General features: G+C 47.0%; 1 protein-coding gene across 1 annotated transcript in view; it reads right to left on the bottom strand.

Annotated features, from left to right (window-relative positions):
- The window catches only part of LOC119317332 (mitogen-activated protein kinase kinase kinase YODA-like), a 15,145-nt gene extending 11,499 nt beyond the window's left edge, over positions 1–3,646 (bottom strand). Inside the window, exons 1-3 of the mRNA XM_037591764.1 lie at positions 3,367–3,646; positions 1,832–2,484; positions 996–1,733 (exon numbers count right to left, since the gene is read on the bottom strand). Coding sequence (XP_037447661.1) covers positions 996–1,733; positions 1,832–2,328 — 1,235 coding nt within the window. The 5' untranslated portion in view covers positions 2,329–2,484; positions 3,367–3,646. The remainder of the gene's footprint in view (positions 1–995; positions 1,734–1,831; positions 2,485–3,366) is intronic.
- Positions 3,647–23,512: the final 19,866 nt, after the last annotated feature.

Raw genomic sequence — 23,512 nt, 5'->3', positions numbered from 1 at the left:
CTTTTCTGTCGTTTTCAACTAGGATCTCAACAAACATGAAGCAGTTTTGACATACACATCTCTCGCGTACCAAGTCTGTGAACTAAGGTTTTAAACACGACAGAGGAAAGTAAGAGCAAGTAGATAAAAAATATAAGTAGAAAAATTGAGTTTTTTACTTAGCGTGATGATTAACATGCTGGCTGGTATTTTAGTTACTACTCCCTCCGTAAAGAAATAATGATCTAAACCCTCTTATATTTCTTTACAGAGGGAGTATTTCTCTTCTAGTGTTTTTTCATTAAAACTAGTGAAGAAAGTAATGGAAGGCATCTAGGGGAATTGAGATACTTGTGAACTGTGTGCACACCAAAAAATAATCTGTGGGAGTGTCCTTAAACTCAGGAGTTACATGTAGGAGTGCGTGTGAAATTTTACCTTAATATAGAAGATAGGTCGAGTGCTGTCGGCTCTGACACTTTAATGGAGTAATGAGGACACAATTCAACATGAAACCAACTAAGATAATTTATTATTCCCACAGTTACAAGATGATAAAATGTTTTAGCATTGAGTTATTGCCATAGAGTAGTTTACTTTCTAGGCTATCAAGACAGGATATTTATGTTGGTGACTCTGTTAAAAAAATGCTAATGTATTAATCATTTAATTGTCATATTCGATATGGTTTGCATATGCAGTTTGAGAAAGAGGTATACACGAGAAATATTACAAGTCAACTGAAGAGGATTAATCAGACTGGTGTATTTTGTAGCATGTGTGCAACTCGACTGAACTCTTCTCTTGTAAAGGTAGCAGTACATAAACACACTCATGAGAAATAAATAGCATATCAACAAGCATTCAAAAGTACAGAAAATGTGATCACAGGAAAAAATAAGACTTTTCCAGACAGTCTTTTAACATCTATGTTTTTTATGGAAAGCATGCCATGTGTGCAGTTGTCATACATATTGAATTGAACATCTTCTAGCTTCAATCATGGAAAGACATACCTGTTGAAGCCAGCATATACATGGCCGAATGTGCCACGCCCAATCAGCTTTCCCTTCTTCCACCGTGGTCCAGGACTGGGTGGATTCTCTGATCTACCAGGACTACGAGATATAGGACTTGTTGGTGCGGAGTTGTTCGGTAAAAATGGGGAACTGTTAGAGATGCTTAATGGTGGAAGAGGCAATCGGTGGGTTTGCCTTTTCTTCCCCTCATCACGCCGGCTAGTTGGAGATTCAGGTACAATCCCACCAGCCCTTGGATGCAACGGAGACACACTTCCGCTATGCACCCTTGAACTTGGACCAGGACTCGTCATTCTTGGGCTTGGAATTGGTGAACACTCTGGACTACCTCGGCTAGGCTGCCAAAAGAACTGAGCTAGCATATCACCTCCCACTGAATTATGCCCAGATGTTTGCCCTGAGCCTGGACTGGAGCACTGACCAGACCCAAGGAAAACTACGTCTGGCTGAGGCTTAACCGCCCAAAAAGCTGATGTTGGAATCTGGTCAGGAAATATTGTTCTTGGGCTTTGAGAAGGGCTTGACATCAAACTATTTGGAGCACTCTCAAGAGCAACTTGTCGTGAATTTTGCAAACTAGGTTGGTAACTGTCAGTGACAGCACCACTTGGAGATGTAGACAGAATTTGGTTACTAGGAAAAGCATTTCTTGGCTTTGTCACTTCCTTGGTGCTCCTTCTGGTGGTAGCACCTGAACACTCTTTACGCACACCGCTTCAAAAATAGAATATTGAAGAGTCATAACGATGTATTTGAGTGATTACAGCAACAAAATGATGTTGTTGAATGAAAAGTGGCACTAAGGATCATACCTTGAACTACTCGGTGCTGTAACATTGGTCACCTCGTTTCCTGCGGGGCTCTGAAGTTGAGAATCTGCACGATCATCACTGTCAATAGAACTGTTGCTGGAGACAGAAGCATTTGCAAGCCGGTTCAGGGCTGGCAGTGGTAGTTGATGTCCTGTACCACTCTTCTCCAAAATGGGCTTTGAGTCGGGATTATCAGATACAATACGTCTCACCCCAGCACGTGATCTAGGAAGAGGGAGTGGTTGTGCATGTGCTCTATCTGTTGCAAAGCTTTGACAGCGAGAAACCTCTTTTGAAGGGGATGTGGAGCGTGAGTGGGCAGTAGACCAGCAACGTTTCTCAGCAGTTTGGTCTTTACCACGTCTGCGACCCCCTCGTGATTTTGTGCTCCCCTTTTGCTCACTTGGACTTATGAACCGCTGAAATGTGTCAATTAGATTTTCTGTGGCCGACTTCTTTACTTCTTTGGATGAAGACCTTCCCCACCATGGTGGCATGTTGAATAAGAAATAAGTTGCAGAAGAATTAACTGGGCTATATATTTATAGTGAAGTCCTGCAGTTTAATAAACTATCATGTTCTGCCAAACAGTTGATGCATTGGACCATCCATTTCCCCAGTGGACCAGCAAAAAACCTTCCACACAACGGAATCTGAAACGTAGAGATTTCTTGTTAGTGCCTGTTCATGTTGAGATCAATGCTCAATGCCTGCTTCATCCCAAATAGTGAAATCAAATTCATAATAAGCATCACATAAATAACAGCAATGAGCATAAGCACACAGCATCATGACATTATTACGACAACTGAAAGAAAAATATAATTTTCAATAGATGAGTCTTGATTGTTGAGTGGATCCAGGTGACACATGCTTTCTTGATTAGGTTTTGGTGAATCCAGATGTACAGGCAGAATTTTAAAATCGCATTAATTTGAACAGGATAAATGCCATGTCAAGTTCTGTCAAGTATGTAGAATCATTTTTACACGCGTAAGGTACTTGTTGCAGCGCTGCCTGCTGCCCTGCTCATCCAAAAATGGAAGGGCGTGTCTAAGGTGGAAACACTCCAGAGTCTGGAAATCTGAAGACTTTGGTTTAGGGCCATTCGATAAGTTACCAACGTCTCAGATCAGATAAGTTACCAACATCTTGATATTTATATATTGAGGCCTTGAGGGGTAGTTGAGCATCTTGAGAATGTATGCCGATAAAGATAGGTATAGCAAATTATAACAGATTCAGCTTTGGGCAAAATGTTCAGATACAAGCAAACAGCAATTAATTCATCTCAATCCTGAAGAACATGCCATATCAAGGTCTGTAATCCGTCAGGCAACAATTCGACCCATTCTTATGGTTGAACTGCATTAATAGCTGATCGTTCACATGCGGTACTACATCAGCAGGCCTCTGTAAAGAGCTCCATGACAAAATGTGCATTCGAGCAGGCTGGGGCGGATCTAGATGGTGGCAGGAGCCACGCCCAGAAATTGTGGGGGGCTAACTAATCGCTGGAGAGAACAAGCTCATACCTCGAACCCAATGGCCAACGACTGCGGACGGTGTGGAGGTAGCAGGAACGCGATGTTGCGATGAGGACGGACGGGAGCGGACGGCGGCGGCGCGAGTGGGAGGCGGGCGGTGTCAGGGGGCCGGCGCTGGGCGGGATTGAGGCGCCGGCGGTGACGGGGAGCGCGGTGGTGGAGTGGGGGAGATTTGAGCCGCGTTGGGCTTGGGTTGGTAGGTCACTCACTCAGGAGTCGGGAGGAAGAGGAAAGGAAGTGTTTTTTTCTCTTCGGTTTGGAACAGAGAAGAGAGAGGTGCGGGGAGCACGAGACGCAGGCAGGAGTATTATTTTTTATTTTTACCGCCAACGGCAGGAGGAAGACGGGGAAAAACCACCGTAAAACATGAGGAACGGCAGAGCTTGCTGAAAGAGGACGCCAAGTAACCAACTGCTCTCCGGGAGCCTCTCCGCAGAGGATAAGATCGAGTTAACTTCGGTCTTTTATGGGTATTAATTAATTCATTTCCTATAATGGCATTGGATTCCATTAATTTAGGTCTGTTTTGCCAGGGCTCTAATCCTAGCACCGTGTAATGGGGTTGTATTGTAGAAAAATGAATATATGCCTAATTGTGTATCCGGTATCACTACCTACTTTCTTTTGGGGTGAGTGTCACTACCCACTACCTACTTTCTTTTAGGGTGAGTGTCACTACCCACTGTTTCGCAAAAAAAAAAGTGTCACTACCCACTACTACTACCATTTTGCATGTTTGGATTTTATCTACATGATAAGATCGAGTTAACTTCGATTTCATGGCATATTACTTAATTCATTTGCTGCGGCTGCATCAGATTTCATTAGTTTGGGTTTGTCTCACTTTTGCGGGAAGACGGAAAAAATTGTATAACCGAAAACAACCACCGTAAAACATGTGGAACGGTAGAGCTTAGCAAGGAAAGAAGTCAAGTAACCGACTGCTCTCCTGGAGCCTCGCCCGTGAGGATAAGGTCGAGTTAACTTCGGGCTTTATGGTGTATGAGTTAATTCATTTCCTATAATGGCATTGGATTCCATTAATTTGGGTTTGTTTTGCCATGGCTATAATCCTAGTATCGTGTAATGGGGACATGTCACTGTAGAAAAATGACTATATACTGGTATCATTATCTTTTTTTTTAACCGGGCATAACCCCTTTCCATTACTCACACAACGGAAATACATCAGTTCAGTTGACACCAAGGAAACCTAGAAAGGGAAAAGCGAGTTCAACTCATCACTGGAAAACCCACGGTAAACACCTGTCATCGAGCAGTTCACCATGGACCAGAACAGCTACGAGAACCTAACAAACCAACATTCCAGCCATTACAAGCCTTACCAACCAGGCCACATCAGAAGCTCATACAAGAGTAAGGATCGGACTCCACACATAAGTTCGGCCACCAATACAAGAGGCAAGCAAATGAACCATCAGACGATGTAGATGCATATCCGATCCGCGCCAGGTGCACTCGAACTTCAGCTCTTCATTGATTCACCTGGTGCCGCACAGATTCTTGTCATGTTCGAGGCGTTGATCCTCAACATCTTAGCTCCATGCTCCATTGCCTCCCGGTCCTCTCCCATCAGCAACCCTACCCAATAAGTGAGGTAACCACATGCAGAGTATACCACATCAAATGGGGATCTCTTTTTTTGGAACTCAAAGGTGGTTTTGTTACGGCTATTCCACATCGCCCAGCATAAAGCAGCTAAGCCAAAGGTATAAAACTTCTCCCCATCTGGGAGAAACATGTAACACCAAGAGAAGTATTGCCAAATATTATTAGGGCAATGATTCGTGCCCATGACACAGCTCACAGTCCTCCATAGGACTCTAGCCACAGGACAAGTAAATAATAGGTGTTGAGAGGTTTCTCTGCCATCACAAAAGGAACAGGGAGGGTTTCCCAACCACCTCCGTTTGCTCATAACATCTCTAGTTAAAACATCATCCTGGAATAATTGCCAAAGGAAAATCTGAACTTTTAGAGGATTTTTTTATCTCCAAATCCACTTGTAGTTACATCCAACTACATTTCTCTCCAAGTACTCATAGACAGATTTAGTGGTAAACTTATTTTTCTTTTTCCCAAGGGTCCAAATGACCTAGTCAGGCTCACTAGACAGAGGCCATGCCCCCACTCTAGCTTGGACTTCTTTCCACTGATCAAGTAGAGGAGGGTGTAAGCGTCTTCTAAAGAAGTTATTTTCCACTCTTTCTCTGAATTTAACAACAATGATCTCTTGATCATTATATTGCAAAAACTATATAACATAGGGAATTGCAAACATAGGGGAGGCCCATTCCCAACTGGGTTGATCCACACTCTAGCAAGGTTGCTAGAATTCAGCACCACCTTTCTGCCAGCAAGGTAGTGTTCTTTAACCTTCATAATGGCCTTCCAAGTCGGGGAATCACCAAATTTAGTTTTTACCGATGTCACCGTGTCTTTTTTAAAGTATTTTGCCCGGGTCACATCCTGCCACAACCCTTGTTGTGTCTCCAGCTTCCACTACCACTTGGTGAGTAAGCTAATATTTTGTTTATGAAGGTATTTCACCCCCATGCCCCCTTTTTCTTTTAAACGACAAATTCTGGACCATTTAACTAAATGATATCGCTTTTGCCCCTCGTGTTATTGCCAGAAAAAACGCTTACGGTGCTTGTCTAGCTTATCAGTCACCCCTTTTGGAAGTAAAAACATGGACATATAGTAGTAAACAATCCTGGTAAGCGATGAATTAAGGAGGATCAATACCACCCCCCGAAGAGGATGCATTACCAATCCAAGACTCGCAACATTTAAGGAATCTTTCATCCACAAAATCCCAGTCCAGGCTTCAGAGATTTGAGAAGCTAACTAGCACCCCCAAGTACTTCATGGGAAGTGACCAATGCTACAATTAAAAAGTCCAGCATAAAAGGGTATACTATCATCATCTTCCCCAACACAAAGGATCTCACTTTTCATGAAGTTGATCTTCAGCCCTGACATAAGCTCGAACATGTATAGTTTGAGATTAACAGCTGCATCGTTGTCATGTTCAAAGTAGATAACCGTGTCATCTGCATTTTGTAAGATAGCCACTCCCCCTCAATCAAATTTGGCGCAAGGCTAGTTATCATTTTTTCTGAGGATTAAGTACCATCTTTGATAGGGTTTCCACAGCAAGATTAAACAAAAATGGAGAGTAAGGGTCACCTTGACGAACCCCTTTGTGGTTTTTAAAGTATGGACCAGTTTCATTATTGAGCTTAATGCTCAAAGTGCCATTATGTAGGATACTTTCAACCCACCCACACCAGGTCGGCCGAAAGCCACGATTGAAGTGGCATTTAAGGAGGAAATCCCAGTTTATCTTATTGTAAGCTTTTTCGAAATCCAGTTTTAATACAATCCCAATTTTCCTCTTATGTTGAGTGTGATGTAACACCTAATGCAAAGTGAGGATTCCATCCATAATGTTCCTATGCTTGATGAACGCATTTTGGTGCTTTCTAATCAGCTTGTCCACAAATACGACAACTCTGTTATCAAGCGCTTCGGTGATCAGCTTATATGGGCATCTAAGAAGGCATATGGGGCGGTATTATTGAATTTTTTTCACCCCGTTCATTTTTTGTATCAAAGTAGTTATCCCATAGTTCAAACCAGCAACATCCAGTGTGTTGTTATGGAAGGCTTCGAACAACCGCATAATGTCTTTCTTAACAAAATCCCAACAATGTTTACAAAACTCCGCTGGTATATTATCAGGGCCAGGGGCTCTATTACTTTCCATGCTAAACATGCCCTTTTTCACTTCCTCTTTTGTAAACACGCTGGTAAGAATTAGGTTATCATCGTCGGTAAGCTTTTCATCACTGGTCCAGGTATCAGGTGCCAAGTGGAACAGGTTCCCCCTCGTAGGACCAAAGATGTCCTTGTAAAATGTTGTGGCATGGTCTAGGAGATTCTTTGTCCCCCCTATAGTTATCTCCCCGTCTGTTAGGGACGGAATGGTGCTTTTTCTTTTTCTTCCATTAGCAATGCGGTGAAAGTAGGTCGTATTATGATCTTCTTTGAGCAACCATCGCTCATTTGAGTGTTGTAACCAGAATAGCTCCTCATGATCTTCTAGTATCTTAGTAATCTTAGCACACAAAGAGGTTCTTCTCTCATATGTATCTGGGTCAAGGGGTCCAAATTCTTCTTTCTTCTCAACCTCTTCTAGCTCCTGCTTAATCCATTTTTTCCTCTTCCTAGCATGCCCAAATGAGTGGGACCCCCAGCCTTTAAAATACTTTTTGATACATTTCAATTTAATGTTAAGTATATCAATAGCATCCTCAGAATATACTAGTTGCTCCTAGATGATTCTAGCCTTAGCATAGAACTCATTTTTAACCAACTCAACTGAAATCTAAAATCTCACTGGTGAAGGGGGTTTTTCTTCATGGGATCCGAAAGAGAGCAATAAGGGATTGTGGTCTGAAACATCTCTCACTAGCTTGCGGGCAGTAACTAGAGGAAACAAGTCTTCCCACTAAGGGCTCATGAGGACTCTATCCAGATTCTCTAGAGCAGGATGCCTTTATTTATTGGTCCACGTGTATCTCCCCCTCCCATGTGGATCTCTCTAAGGTTCAGGTTTTGTATGATAGAATTGAATCCATCCATGTACTGGGAGTGGTGTAGGTTCTTATTCTTATCACAACTCTCTCCTAGGATATTAAAGTCACCACCAATCACATAGGGGGTTCTAATGTTAGCACAAACCGAGGTTAACTCTATAAGGAAAGTGCCCCTCTTGTCATCATGTACGGCCCCAATAGACCACCACAAGTGTCCACACACTTTTAAGATTCACATCAAAAGCAGTGGCCTGCAGTAGATAGTTGCCGGTTGTCCAGGAAATAATTTCCAAGGTCTCTTTTTTGATACCACACAACACTCCACCTGATTTGCCAGTGGAGGGGATCCAATTCAAACTAAATCTATCAAAGGGGTCAACCTTTCTCAGGTATTTAGGGGGAAAATTCTTTTTCTTAGTCTCTTGGATGCCAATAAAATCAAGGGAATGATCTTTGATGATGTCAGGGAAGCAGGTAGTCATTCCTTTTTTGCTTGCTCCTCTACAATTCCAAAAGAGACCATTCATGATATCTTTTTTGTGCCCCCCTTCCGATAGCTCTACTAGGAAATAGAGTAGAGCTTCCTACCTCATTCTGCAAGGAGATTCTACTTTTTTGACTTCTAGTGATAGGTCTAGCTATAACCACATTAACTTTTCTCTCCCTCTTTTTTCTAGACCTCACCATAGCAATTTATCTTCCCCCACATCATTTTCCTCTTCCTATTCCATGTTTAAAGGTGTTTGGTCCCCTTTTGCATTGGTTAACATCATATTTTTATTTTCCAGATCAGGTTGATCATTTTTGTTGTTTATGCTTTCCATGTTTCTACATTTCTCAAGCTCTCTAAGGATATCCACACTAGCAAAATCAGTATCAGGAATATTAACCCCCATTTTTACAGCTCTAAGGATAAGATCAGGATTGGACAAGGCATCAAAAGAGTTAGGATTTTGTGGTATACCTTCAATATCTCGTTTTTTTGCCGCTGTCATGGCCTTCTCGTCCACCCTTTCCATCTTGCTCTGCAGATTGCGCAAACTGAAGCGAAGATTTTCTTGAGTGACCAGTGGGAGAGTAGGAAGTCCCTCACTGACCATCTCAGCCTCAGGTGACTCGACCTTGTACGCATGTGTGACAGTCAAGGCAGAGTCACAGTTCCCAGTCACTTCCACCACTTTCTCATGTTCCATCTCCTGGGCCATGGTTTCAATAAGCAATGAAGTATGAAGTGAGTCATCGGACTCAATGCTCTCTTGTGACTCCCGGATGGGGTCTGGCTCCCCCCCGGGGAATGCAGGGAGATTTCTCTGCAATTCCAGTAGGAAGATTGCTCTGTTTATTCCCAACAGTCGACAGAGAATGATTTTTCCCATCAGCACTTTTATCAGGATTGGCAGGTGCTTGAACAACATTTTTTCCCCTGTTAGGATCTCTCACCAGGATCTATTCCACCTCATAAAAGAAATCATAGAAGTAGTCTCCAAGGACGGCTTCAGCGACCACATGAATCTCATCCACATTTCTGCATCCTAGTCTCACCCGATGTCGGTGTCAAAACTGGCGGATCTCGGGTAGGGGATCCCAAACTGTGCGTCTAAGGCGGATGGTAACAGGAGGTGGGGAACATGATGTTTTACCCAGGTTCGGGCCCTCTTGATGAAGGTAAAACCCTACGTCCTGCTTGATTTATTCTTGATGATATGAGTGTTACAAGAGTTGATCTACCACGAGATCGGAGAGGCTAAACCCTAGAAGCTAGCCTATGGTATGATTGTCTGTTGTCCTACGGACTAAAACCCTCCGGTTTATATAGACACCAGAGGGGGCTAGGGTTACACAAGGTCGGTTACAAAGGAGGAGATATACATATCCGTATTGCCTAGCTTGCCTTCCACGCCAAGTAGAGTCCCATCCGGACATGGGACGAAGTCTTCAATCTTGTATCTTCATAGTCTATTAGTCCGGCCAAAGGATATAGTCCGGCTGTCCGGATACCCCCTAATCCAGGACTCCCTCAGTAGCCCCTGAACCAGGCTTCAATGATGATGAGTCCGGTGCGCAGTGTTGTCTTCGGCATTGCAGGGCGGGTTCTTCTCCAAATTTTGAACGTCTCTTAAGCAGTGTCCGGCCTCATAAATGTTGAACCTCTTGGCTTCTGTGCCCAATAAGGGCTGTCTCCACGCGTCGAGGCGTCGGGGCGTTTTCACATGCGCCTCCTAGCCAGATAAATAAATTGTCTATTAAAGGGATGAGGATTCTTAGATCCGATCCATACCATCTTCCCCCCAGCGAGAATCCATCAGAGCGCGCTTCAAAAAGATCCATTCCAGCATGGTCGACCTCCGCAGCTCCTCCTCCCTCCCCTGTAGCCCTAAGCCCGGTGATTGGGAGAGATGTTCAGTCCCACACAGTCGATTAGTCGAACTGCAGACTAAGGGATTTCTCCATCTGGCGTATATGGTGCCTGTCCGAGCCGGGCTCGCCACCTATAATGGCGGGGAGCAAGTGAAGAGCTTCCCCAGCCCCTTACGGGGGAGCGGGTATGCCTCGTCCCCTATCTATTGAGGGGACTCGGATATCCGATTCATCAGTTTCTCCGCGGGCTCCTGGAGTTTTACGGCCTCCAACTGCATAATTTTACCCCGGCTTCCATTTTACACATCATCGGCTATGTTGCCCTCTGCAAGTTGTTTCTGGGCTGTGAGGCTCATTTCGAGCTGTGGCAAAGGTTATTTTGCCTCGTCCCTCGCACACAGAAGGGATCACTTTATCAAGTGGGCGGAGCCGAAATATGGCGCATCGCTGAAATCGGATACCTGTCCGGTACTCCGAAGAAGACGTCCGAAGACTGGCCTTCAGAATGGTTTTACATGGAGGACGTCCCCTTTCCGGACCCTGTTCGCGCGGGGCCTTCCTGAGTTCAGCAATGCTCCTTTGAAGAAACACCGAAGTTGGCGCCCACGGAGCCCCCAGGAGGAAGACAACGGGGAAGTCCTTTACCTGATGAACCGGATTAAAGCGCTGGCTCAATCAGGATTGACAGTAATCGAGGTTATGTCAATATGTACAATGCAAGGAGTGCAACCACTTCAATATAGAGGGCACCCCTTGTGGTGTTTTAACGGGGAAGATGATGCCACCCGTTGTGGGCGTAAGGGTCCGGACAGGCTGCCACTTTGGCAAAAATTCTGTCCAAACTGTTCAAGGAAGAGGAAGAGGAGTTCCTCCGCATCAAGCCGCGGGATGGATTCTCTATGTACAACCCTCCAAGCTGGGTGAGTTATATCTCCTTGCTCCCATTCTTCCCGCATTCTTTATCATAAGCACTCAACTTGCCTTTTTTTGCGGTAGGAACTGCGAAAAGCCATAAGGGAGGTCAGCAACCCATCTCCACAACCAAAGGACCCAGACCGGGCTCTCGATCCCGGACTCGAAGAAGATCCGGTCATATTCGTGGAGCTGATAGACCGGCAGTTCTATCAACTAAGCTGTGATGACGCCATGGTGGCCATTACGACCGACTATCCCGGACTGCTTCCTGCATCGCACGTAAGAAAAAACTAAAAATCCCAACTCCAAAAACTAGGATCCCCTTTTAGACACTTCACCTACCATATACATATGGCGTTTTTACAGGGAAGGCATTCGGGACGCCCTGCCGAACCCACAGCAACTCGCCAACAAGAGGCACCGAGGCCGGGCCGGTCAAAAAGGAAGGTGGTCAGGACGGAGACGCTGGCGCAAAGGTATAACAGAAATCCCGCTCCGTGGTTGTCGTCTCTCTCGAAATGTAATGACGCCCGTGTTTCTTTAACAGGAAGAACGCTCGCCGGAATATGTCCGGTGATGTTGCTAATCACGCTTCCACCAATCGGGCGCCAGTACCGGACATAGAGGCGGAAGCCGATATGGGGCAAGCGCAGGATAATCCTCCTACAGAGGATGCGGATAGATTATCCGCCACAAAATTAGAAGTGGAAAGCGCCATGAATCATAGGCGCCGCCGGGCCGTACTCCGCGACGCTTGTTTCTCACCAAAGGCATTTGATGCCTTCAATTCTGGAGAGGCGTACCTCCATGCTTCTCAAGATGGTCTAGCCAGAGCCATGGATCAGTATGTAAAGGATGTACGGGTAAGTAAATCTGACAATTATATGTATCAGTAGCCCCTGAGACTTGAAACAGTTAGCAGAACTGATTTAAGGATCATTTTTATTGTGCAGGTTCTTACAGAGAAGAATACTCGGCTGTCACAGGAGCTGGAGGAATGCAAGACCCAACTTCGGGCCGCTGTTGCCGCACTGAAGGAACCTCAAAAGGCCCCTGCTGGTAACAATTCTTTCAAAGAATGACAGGTACCATATAGCATGCGACATAGCTGCAGATCTAATAATAGATATTGCAGATGAATCCGGAGAGAATCCGGAGGAGAAGCATGATGTTCGGCAGCTAAAGGCCGGCGAACGCGTGCTGACTAAGGTCAAGCAGGAGAAAAACAATCTCCAAGACGCCAATACCAAGCTGAGCATGGAACTGAAAGATGTTCGAGCCCAGCTTGCGGACTCCGAGAAGGAGAATAAGCAGCTTCAACGCGGCATTTTTTGTCAGTGCTTGAACGAACCCTTAATAAAGGGGACGACAGAGAAGCCGGCTAACAGAGTTATGTCTGCAGGTATGCTGACGGGTCGTCCCGCAGAGGAAATGCCCGGGATCAGTGGGTGATCTTCTATCCGAGCTCTCACAAATGCACGAACAAGTTCGGCGGGTGATGCAAGGTGTTGGCCAGGCCTTGTGGCCATCCGTCTCCCTACCAGAAGGCGTTGTAGAGCTTACAGAGAAGCTCAAGGGAGCACGGCGGTGCTTCCGATTATGGAAGATATTGGCCTGCCGTCAAGGTGCCAGGGAAGCCTGGGCCATGGTGAAGACGCGGTATACCAAGGCTGACCCAAATCACATGGCCGAGGTCGGACCTGTGGGGCCCGATGGAAAAGAGATCCCCGTTAGCTTAATTTATGGGCAAGTAGAATTAGCCGCAAAGTATTCCCAACAGGATTGTAGGCTAGACCGCCTGTTGGATGGTATAGAAGAGGAATTTAGTCAGTTTGCATGACTATGTAATTAAAATGACATGTATAATGCCTTCTAGCCGGATTGTAGATCATTTGTCATGGCGGACCTTTTCGCTTCAACCTCGGGACCCAATAGTCCGGAGTGTATCCGAATACCCGCTCAGTTATATAAGAACTGGGGTATGCGTGGAGACCAGGCGTAGGGGTCATTAGTGCTTGAACAGACAAGTGCCCAACTAGTTATGTTATATTACATGGGTAGTAAGAAACATCTTCCAGGGAGAATAGTTCCGTTAAGGGTTCCTTTCCCTGGGTACACATGCCCTAAAATGCATGTCCGGACTGCGATAGGAAACACAGGAAAAACATCTGGGGCACATATGGAAAATAAATAAAAATCATCTTTTGTTCACCGACCGAATATTCCCTTAAGAACGCTAGCTTTCGGATTCACCCAGTCTGAGGTACACATCCGGCTGACCCGGCAGTAACAATCGCAGAGGTGCTCCCCTTATGCGCTAGCCGAATTAACGGGAACGTAGGGCATAAATACAAGAGCCAGGCAACCCAGCTTGGCCAAAACTTAAGTCATATCGATGCATATAATGGCGAAAAAAGGTACATGCGGAAGTATAACACATGTGCGGGGCATGAGGCCCAGATAAATAATTAAGCTTCTGTGAAAGAAGCCCCCAGGTATGATGAGCGCGGCTAGCGCATCTATAATATGCAAGCGAGGCACAAGTTGGCCCTTGAAGGACTAGAGAAAGAATGAAAGAAAGAGAGAAAGAAAAACAAGACAGATAATGTATATGCAAAAAATAGACAGAGGAAGGGGGACGAACATAGAGTCCGGCGCTAGGCGTAGAATCTTCGGAGCCTGGCCGCGTTCCATGGGTTCGGCTCGAGTCGATTAGTCGATGCATCCCGCAGTCGGTACGCTCCACCGGTCAGAACTTGCTCAATAATGAAGGGACCTTCCCACTTGGGCTCGAGCTTGTTCTTCTTCTTATCCGGCAGGCGTAGAACTAGTTTGCCAACGTTATAAGTTTTGGCCCGTACTTCTTTGCTTTGGTATTTGCGAGCCTGTTGCTGATAAAATGCGGAACGGACTTTTGCTATGTTGCGCTCCTCCTCTAGTGTGTCCAGACTGTCCTGCCGATCCAGCTCGGCTTCTCTTTCTTCATACATGTGCACTCGAGGTGAGTCATGAATTATGTCACAGGGCAAGATTGCCTCTGCGCCGTACACCATAAAGAAGGGTGTATATCCGGTACTACGATTCGGCGTGGTCCGCAGCCCCCAGAGTACGGAGTCGAGCTCCTATACCCAGTGTGTGTTAGACTCCGTTAAGGAATGCACTAATCTGGGTATAATGCCGCTCATTATAAGACCGTTTGCTCGCTCAACTTGGCCGTTGGTTTGTGGGTGATAGACTGAAGCATAATCGAGCTTGATGCCCATTTTGCTGCACTAGAGCTTTACCTCATCGGCCATGAAGTTCGTGCCATTGTCAGTGATGATGCTGTGTGGGACGCCATAATGGTGTATGACCCCGGATATGAAGTCTATCACCGGTCCTGATTCGGCTATTTTAACAGGTTTGGCTTCTATCCATTTGGTGAATTTATCCACCATGACCAGTAAGTATTTTTTCTTGTGGGTTCCCCCTTTAAGGGGTCCAACCATGTCAAGCCCCCAGACCACGAAGGGCCACGTAATGGGGTTTGTTTGGAGGGCGGTGGGTGGCATGTGGCTTTGATTTGCAAAGAGCTGGCTACCGGCGCAATGTTGGACCAAGTCCTCTGCGTCTGCCCGGGCCGTTGGCCAATAGAATCCTATACGGAAAGCCTTGCTTACAAGAGCCCGGGCTGCAGCATGGTGACCGCCGAGTCCGGCATGAATTTCTGTCAAAAGGTTCCGCCCTTCCTCTTCGGAGATGCACCTTTGAAGGACTCCGGTAGTGCTTTTTTTGTACAATTCTCCCTCATGGACCCTGTAGGCCTTGGATCGCCGCACTATGCAGCGCGCCTCATTTTGGTCCTCCGGAAGTTCCTGTCTAGTTAGGTAGGCCAGGAATGGTTCTATCCATGGGGCAATGATGGCCATTATTACGTGGGCTGAAGGTGTTATTTCGGTGGCGGAGCCTCCGATTGTGTCAGAGTGTTCGCTATCGGGTATTTTGGCCGGGTCCGGACTGTTGTTGCCGGTGTCCCCTTCCCATACTACGGATGGCTTGAATAGCCTCTCCAAAAATATGTTGGGGGGGGGGACCGCATCGCGTTTTGCGCTGATGCAGGCGAGGATATCCGCCGCCTGATTGTTTTCCCGAGCCACATGGTGAAATTCGAGCCCCTCAAACCGAGCTGACATTTTTAGGACGACGTTTCGATAAGCCGCCATTTTCGGATCCTTGGCATCAAAGTCTCCATTTATTTGGGATATTGCGAGGTTTGAATCCACAAGCACCTCCAGGCGTTGAATGCCCATGGATACTGCCATCCGAAGACCATGCAACAGAGCTTCGTATTCGGCTGTGTTGTTGGAGTCTGTATACAATATTTGCAGTACGTACTGAACGGTATCTCCGGTTGGGGACGTCAGGACGATGCCAGCCCCTAGACCAGCCAGCATTTTAGAACCGTCGAAGTGCATGATCCAATTGGAGTATGCGCCGTACTCTTTAGGGAGTTCGGCCTTCGTCCATTCGGCGACAAAGTCGGCCAATACTTGCGATTTAATGGCTCACCGAGGTTTGTATGTTATGTCAAATGGGAGGAGCTCAATGGCCCATTTGGCAGTCCGGCCTGTGGCGTCGCGGTTGTTTATGATATCATTGAGTGGCACCTTCGAGGCTACCGTAATCGAACACTCTTGAAAGTAGTGTCGCAGTTTCTGGGATGCCATGAATACCGCATAGGCTATCTTTTGATAATGTGGGTACCGTGATTTGCATGGAGTGAGGACAGTGGACACATAATATACCAGCTTTTGAAGAGGGAATTTATGTCCGTCCGCTTCTCGTTCGACGACGAGCACTGCGCTTACAACTTCATGAGTTGCCGCAATATACAACAACATTGGTTCGCCGATGTTTGGCGCAGCCAGAATTGGGTTGGTTGCTAGTATGACTTTTATTTTTTCCAATCCGGCTGTGGCAGCGTCCGTCCACTTGAAGTGTTTGGTGCGTCGAAGGAGGCGATAAAGGGGTAATGCCTTTTCTCCTAAGCGGGAGATAAAGCGGCTTAAAGCCGCCACACATCCAGTTAGTTTCTGGATTTGTTTGAGGTCCATTGGGGTAGCCAACTGTGACAGAGCTCGGATTTTGGCCGGATTAGCTTCAATTCCTCTATTGGAGACAATGAAACCCAGGAGCTTTCCGGCTGGTACACTGAAAACGCATTTTTCCGGATTGAGCTTGATGTCGTATGTTTGGAGGTTGTCGAATGTGAGCCTCAAGTCGTCTATTAGAGAGTCGACATGTTTGGTTTTAACGACCACATCATCTACGTATGCCTCAACTATTTTGCCGATTTGTTTCTCCAGACATGTCTGAGTCATGCGCTGATATGTTGTGCCGGCGTTTTTGAGCCCAAAAGGCATTGTGTTGAAACAGAAGGGGCCGTATGGTGTGATGAATGCCGTTGCGGCTTGGTCGGACTCCGCCATCTTGATTTGGTGGTAACCGGAGTATGCGTCGAGGAAACACAATGACTCATGTCCTGCGGTAGCATCGATAATTTGATCAATGCGGGGGAGGGGGAAAGGATCCTTCAAGCTTTATTAAGGTCCTTGAAATCGACACAAAGGCGCCAGGATTTATCCTTCTTTGGTACCATCACCAGGTTTGCTAGCCAGTCCGGGTGTTTTATTTCTCTGATGAATCTGGCCTCAAGTAACTTGGCTAGTTCCTCTCCCATGGCCTGTCTCTTAGGTTCGGAGAAATGCCGAAGAGCCTGCTTGACCGGCTTGAATCCCTTTAGGATATTGAGGCTATGCTCGGCCAGCCTGCGTGGGATTCCTGGCATGTCTGAGGGATGCCATGCGAATATGTCCCAATTCTCGCGCAGGAACTCTCGTAGTGCAGCGTCCACGGCGGGGTTTAACTGTGCCCCGATGGAGGCTGTTTTTGTAGGGTCCGTTGGGTGGACTTGGAATTTGACTATTTCATCCGCTGGTTTGAAAGAGGTGGACTTGGATCTATTGTCAAGTATCACGTCGTCCCTGTCCTCTGTGGAGGGCAGCGCATTAATTCTTCGGCCGCAAAGGCTTCGGATAATGCCTCAAGGGCCAATGCGGTTGTTTTGTTTTCGGCGTGGAGTGTTGTGTCCGGATCACTAGCGAGAGTGATGATTCCTTTGGGCCTGGGCATTTTGAGCTTCATGTACCCGTAATGTGGTATGGCTTGGAAGATCGTGAACGCCTCCCGCCCTAAAAGGGCGTGGTATCCGCTACTGAACGGGGCCACTTGGAATATAATTTCTTCGGACCTATAGTTCTCCGGCATGCCGAATACCACATCTAGTGTGATTTTCCCAGCATAGCGTGCTTCCCGACTGGGGATGATTCCTCTGAAAGTTGTGCTGCTTCGCTCAATGCGGTTCCAGTCTATTTCCATTTTTTGAAGAGTTTCCTCGTAGATGAGGTTTAATCCACTTCCGCTGTCCATGAGCACTTTGGTGAGTCGAAAGCTGTCCACGATTGGACTGAGGACCAGTGCCGCTGGTGCTCGGGCTGTTCGAAATTTAGGTTCGTCGCTGGCATTGAAGTTAATAGCCGTGTCGCTCCATGGATTTATTGCTGCTACGTGGCAGATTTCGGCAATGCTGCAGAGTGTTCGCTTGCGCCTATTGTTTGATGCGAAGATCTCAAAGACTATTAATACTGTATTGTTATCACTGGGATGGTGCTTTGTGGCATCTGGGATGAGAAGGTCTTCGCCGCTTTTGGCCACCTGCCGGAGTATCCAACATGCTCTAAGGTTGTGTGTTGGTATTGTATCTGTTGTACTATGAATTTTACAGGGTCCATTGAGCCATCCCTCCAATACGGTTCCGCGCCCTGTAGAGGGTTTTTGCTTCTTTGTAATTAACTCGGGTGTCTTATGATAGTGCACCCTTTTTCCTTGGATTGGGTGTATATATGGAGCCGGATTATCCCAAAATTTTGTTTCGGTTTTCCAGGCACTTTCCATTGCACAGTACTTTCGTACTATGGACGCCAAGTCGGCGAAGCGTGAAATGTCACAGCGACTTATGGCGTTAAGGATTCCCTTGTCCGTGCAGTTATTGCAGAAAAGTGAGACTGCGTCTTCCTCGCGGCAGTCCTTAACCTTGTTCATCACAAGGAGGAATCTGGCCCAATAATGATGTATTGTTTCATGGGGCTCTTGCATAATGTGGGAAAGATCGTTTGTGTCTGGGTGGGTGGGTGGATTTGAGTTCGAACCCCTACCCGATCTGAGACCCAGGGGCCGAGGAGTTTCCAATCTTGGAAGTTCGGGTTCCAGAGTGTTGCCCAATAAGTCTGGCCCACTGCCTGATTCTAGGTTCAGGGCTTGGGTGATGTCCTCCCATAAGCGGGTATCCGGCTCGGAGAGCTCAGGAATCTAGACATAGTTAGTCCTCAAAATAGAGGAAGAATCGCCGCATTGTTCCCCCACCACCGCAACATGAAGGGTGACCGGTGGAGAGTAAATCTCCCTTTGATCGGGTTTAAGCCCAATCCGATCATAGTCTGTAGCGACTCCCAAGGCGGCAATGCGATCCAAGAGCTCGTTTAGGGAAGAGAGTTCCATTGGATCCATCTGCTCGGCGAATTCTGAGCCGACGTGGAGGCTGTTTTCGATGACCCGAGAAGTAATCGTCGGTGCAGCAGCCGAACAGGCGGTCATGACGAAACTGCCTAGCCGGAGAGTTTGGACGACAGCCAGGGCTCCCCCAGCGGTAATGTTGTTTTTAACAACGAGATGAGGCATCCTTCCTTGCGGCGACGTCATAGAGGAACTCTCAATGAAAGCACCAATGTCGGTGTCAAAACCGGCGGATCTCGGGTAGGGAGTCCCGAACTGTGCGTCTAAGGCGGATGGTAACAGGAGGTGGGGAACATGATGTTTTACCCAGGTTCGGGCCCTCTTGATGGAGGTAAAACCCTACGTCCTGCTTGATTTATTCTTGATGATATGAGTGTTACAAGAGTTGATCTACCACGAGATCGGAGAGGCTAAACCCTAGAAGCTAGCCTATGGTATGATTGTCTATTGTCTTACGGACTAAAACCCTCCGGTTTATATAGACACCAGAGGGGGCTAGGGTTACACAAGGTCGGTTACAAAGGAGGAGATATACATATCTATATTGCCTAGCTTGCCTTCCACACCAAGTAGAGTCCCATCCGGACACGGGACGAAGTCTTCAATCTTGTATCTTCATAGTCTATCAGTCCGGCCAAAGGATATAGTCCGGCTGTCCGGATACCCCCTAATCCAGGACTCCCTCATCCGAACAGAGGCTGGTCGATGTAGGGTAGCGGCATCAATCTCCAAAGGAACCCCAATCAATGATGCCACATATGCCAAGTTTCTTTCACTCCTTTTATCCAAGGGGACATTACTCACTTTAACCCATGCCATTTCCATCACTCCTTTTGCCCCAACCGTAGATGACCACTTCGTAGCATGAATAACAGTATGACTAGTCTTAAGCGTAACCCTCCCCACATAACAAATATGTGCTACTGCTCGAGGATTAGGAAATCTAACCACAAACACCCCCAGCCCTATAGCATGAGCAGAGCATCGCCAACTAGTGTCCAAATAAGCTGTCAGATCCGACTCCATCTGACGTGTAGATGTTTCCCCTTCCACAATGGTGACCACAATATTATTAGCCCTCTTTTTAAGTTGGTTAGAAGTACGGGAATCATGGATGTAGCAAAAACCCTACCCCTTAGACTGAAACACATACATCGGTGCCATGCATTCCCAAGGCAAAAATTCAACACACACAGAAGCAAGGTGCCCTAGTTTGCTGCATCTCTCACAGTAAGCTTGAGGGCACCGAGCAGGAGAATGCTCATGAGACTTGCGGATAGGACACACATATGATTTTTGGTAGGGGGAACCTGAGCAGGGACTTGCTTCCCCTATGGACGGCGTGGTGGAGATGTAGCTTGACTTCAGGTGGTGTTGCCGCCCGAACCCAACGACGCATGGATCTTCTGCACCCAGACACTACCACCCTAGATCTCGTGGCGATTGGTCGCCGCCGCCTCGTCCCAACGCGAGGTATCCCTAGCCGATGCGGTGTTGGATGATGTAGGGTTGATGTAGTCACCGCCGTCTTCGCGTCTCCATGAGAACTTGCTCCGGTCGCCTCCACGACCATTGCCACGGCCGGCCTGGCGCCCCCCTGATCCGTGTGGCCACCACCGCCTCCATTGCAGCGCTCTCCAGGGGGGGCCGTTCCTTGTATCGGTCGCCATGGGAGGAGAGGCCGCAACTGCCGCGAACGAGGGAGGATCTCCACCAACCTTGCCCTCCCACCACTCGAAGTATTCTAGAGCTCTGGATCTAGGGTTTTTCGCCGCCGCCCAGAAGTGGGAGAAGGAAACCTCTAGGTCAAGGATCGGTGCGGGAGGGGATTTTATACCAGTTTCGCCATGCCGCGGGGAGGGGTGAATTGCCCCCACGTGGCGTCCATCCGCCATTGGTGGGCTCTGGATGGAGTTCAAGTTCACCATGGTTCGGTCCGACCCATTCGTACGCGGCCCCATGTGTCTCCCATGTACCGCAGCGCCTGGTCCCGTGTCACCTAGCCCGCTTGCCGGCGCGGTGGTCATCGCCGACAGCCAATCTCACACCCTCGCAAAGTGGCATGGGAACGAAACAACATCACTGATGTTGATGTCTTCTCTCGCTCGAAGGAACCGCGCATCCACCGTCACCCCACGCGAATCCGTGAGGACTAGACAGAGGGCATCCCGTCGCAGAGTGAGGACGCTGTCGTCGAACGAGAGCATGCGTGAGTTGAGATCGGCGGCGAAGGAGACCCGTCATCTCACGTCGAGGGCATCGACATTCGCGTCGCTTGAGCATGCCATTCCCCAATGGTATCATTACCTACTACTCCATTTTGTCATTTTGGGGGGTTTATTAGGGATAAGGGCGAGTTAACCTTGATGTTTATTAGGGATAAGGGCGAGTTAACCTTGATGTTTATTAGGGATAAGGGCGAGTTAACCTTGGTTTCTATGGCATATTACTTACTCCCTCTAATCTGAATTTGACACAACATCTATACAATGTATAGAGGACATTGTATAGAGGTTGTGTCAATTAATTCGGACCAAATTGAGTAGTTCATTTGTTATGGCGGCATAGGATTCCATTAATTTGGGTTTTCTTCCCCATGACTCTAATCTTATACGTGTAGAAAAATGATTGCATGCATATTAGGTATCTAGTATCGTTACATACTACCCTTTATATAAAAAAAGAATTAAAGCTGCTAAGCCAACCTTGTTATCGTGCACTTGAAGTATGTTGGTGTGAGTGATTTTCTAACTGAGATGTGTTGGTTCACTACTAAATTTTCTTCTTGTGTTTGTCATTTTTAACACAGTACAATACAAATGCTCACATATACACACATACACCCTCTTATGAATGCACGCATGCACATCTTACCTTTATGAGAACCTTGAAGATACTGAGGCGGCACAACAGATTGGCGAAGTGGCCGCATACGCCTTTGTAGTCAATGGGAATGTCTCCTTCCACTGAACAAATATCACCAGAGAGCCTGCCAGATAGAGCATGAAATAATTCCAGGAAAATGCAAGCACCGGTGCCAACACAGTACAACACAGATGCTCACATATACGCATATACACTCATCCCTATGAATGCATGAACACGCACCCTACCCATATAGCGTGGTGAGTAGTATAAAGCATAGCATTTTTTGCTCATTCTACCTTCTATATAAAGTTAGGTTAATTTTCATTGTGATGTGATACATACCTAGCAACTTTTTCTCTAGGACACCATAGAATAAGCAAATCAAAGAAAATTATGTGCCATATATAAGGTAATCAAATTTTTTTGCCGGACACCATAGGATAAGCAAATCAAAGAAAATTATGTGCCTTAAGGTAATTAAATTGTCTAAGCTACGAGCGACGCGGGGCGTTCCTAGTGCTTGGAATTGATGCTTCATTGCACGACACGTGTCCCTAGTTCTTGCCCTCCTTTCCAGCAGTTTTGCAACTGGTTTTTTGGACGCTTTGGTTCCTTCCTTTTTTTCTTCTAGAGAGAACGAGGGCCAGAGAAAAAAAGGGAGTGCCTCCCCGGGCCCGTCGCCGCCCCACACCCATGCCACTACCCGATAGTTGTTTGCCATGCCGTTGCCGGAGTTCCCTCCCTCTACCACATCCCCTCCTCAACCTTTGTGTGGCCATGGAGTCATAGCCACAGACCCTACACTGCTTAGACACCTGAACCGCCTCTGTGACCGAACTAGCCGCCAATGCCCGCCGCCCTCCCACCTCGGCTTTCAGCACACTCCTGCCTCGGCTTTTCACTGCCTCCTTGGGTCCTATTCCTCCCGCATCGTCTTCCACCATAACATCGAACAAGCGTCGGCTACCTACTCTTCAACCCTGCCCAGAGCGCTCTTGATGGCCTACCTCTCCCGGAAGTGCTGAGCAAGGGGTTGGAAGGAAAAATAGGGAATTATTGGGGCAGGAAGCACATGAGGAGGTGCATGTAGGGAGGTATGCGCAGGCCATGACAGCGGCCACACACGCGAGGGTGGAGGGATGGCAAAGATGGTTGTTGATAGCGCACACCTCAGGTGTCGAATGTCTTCCTCTATACTCGCGACGGGTCGCACAGGAGTCACACCCAGGCAATCACAGGAGGAGGGCGGACGGTTGGAGAAGACGGGCAGTCTGGAGGTCTTCCTCACTTACATGTCTTTTTCTTCCTCTTCATCTCTTTAACTCTATCTACATCATGTTGCCTGCAACATGTTTATTGAAATGTTTGACGACCTCTCCCAAAATCCCTTTATCTCTTACCTCTGAATTCCCCCGGCCTCAACCACGCTGCAATCCATGATGTGGAGGAAGAGGAATTTGGAATCTTCTCAGCTTCCAACTCCTGACAACAATGCAAACCAAAATTGTTGATGCAGCGGAGAAGGAGGTGCATCAATAACAACTTGAATGAGATTGGACGGAGGTGGGTCGACATCCACTTGAATCAAATTAGATTGCCCGTGTTATTGTTGAGGCCACCGTGTGGAGTAACTAAGACAGATTGATGGCGTCATGGTTCACCTCCCCGACACCATTCAAGTAAGTCACACATAGTTTCATAGGAAAGCAACCCATTATCGGATTGACTCTCTTCTCTATTCTACAACTCACTGAATT

Source organism: Triticum dicoccoides, chromosome 6A (assembly GCF_002162155.2).
Source record: "Triticum dicoccoides isolate Atlit2015 ecotype Zavitan chromosome 6A, WEW_v2.0, whole genome shotgun sequence".
Taxonomy (NCBI): Eukaryota; Viridiplantae; Streptophyta; class Magnoliopsida; order Poales; family Poaceae; genus Triticum; species Triticum dicoccoides.
This window is presented reverse-complemented; position numbering and strand designations above follow the sequence as displayed.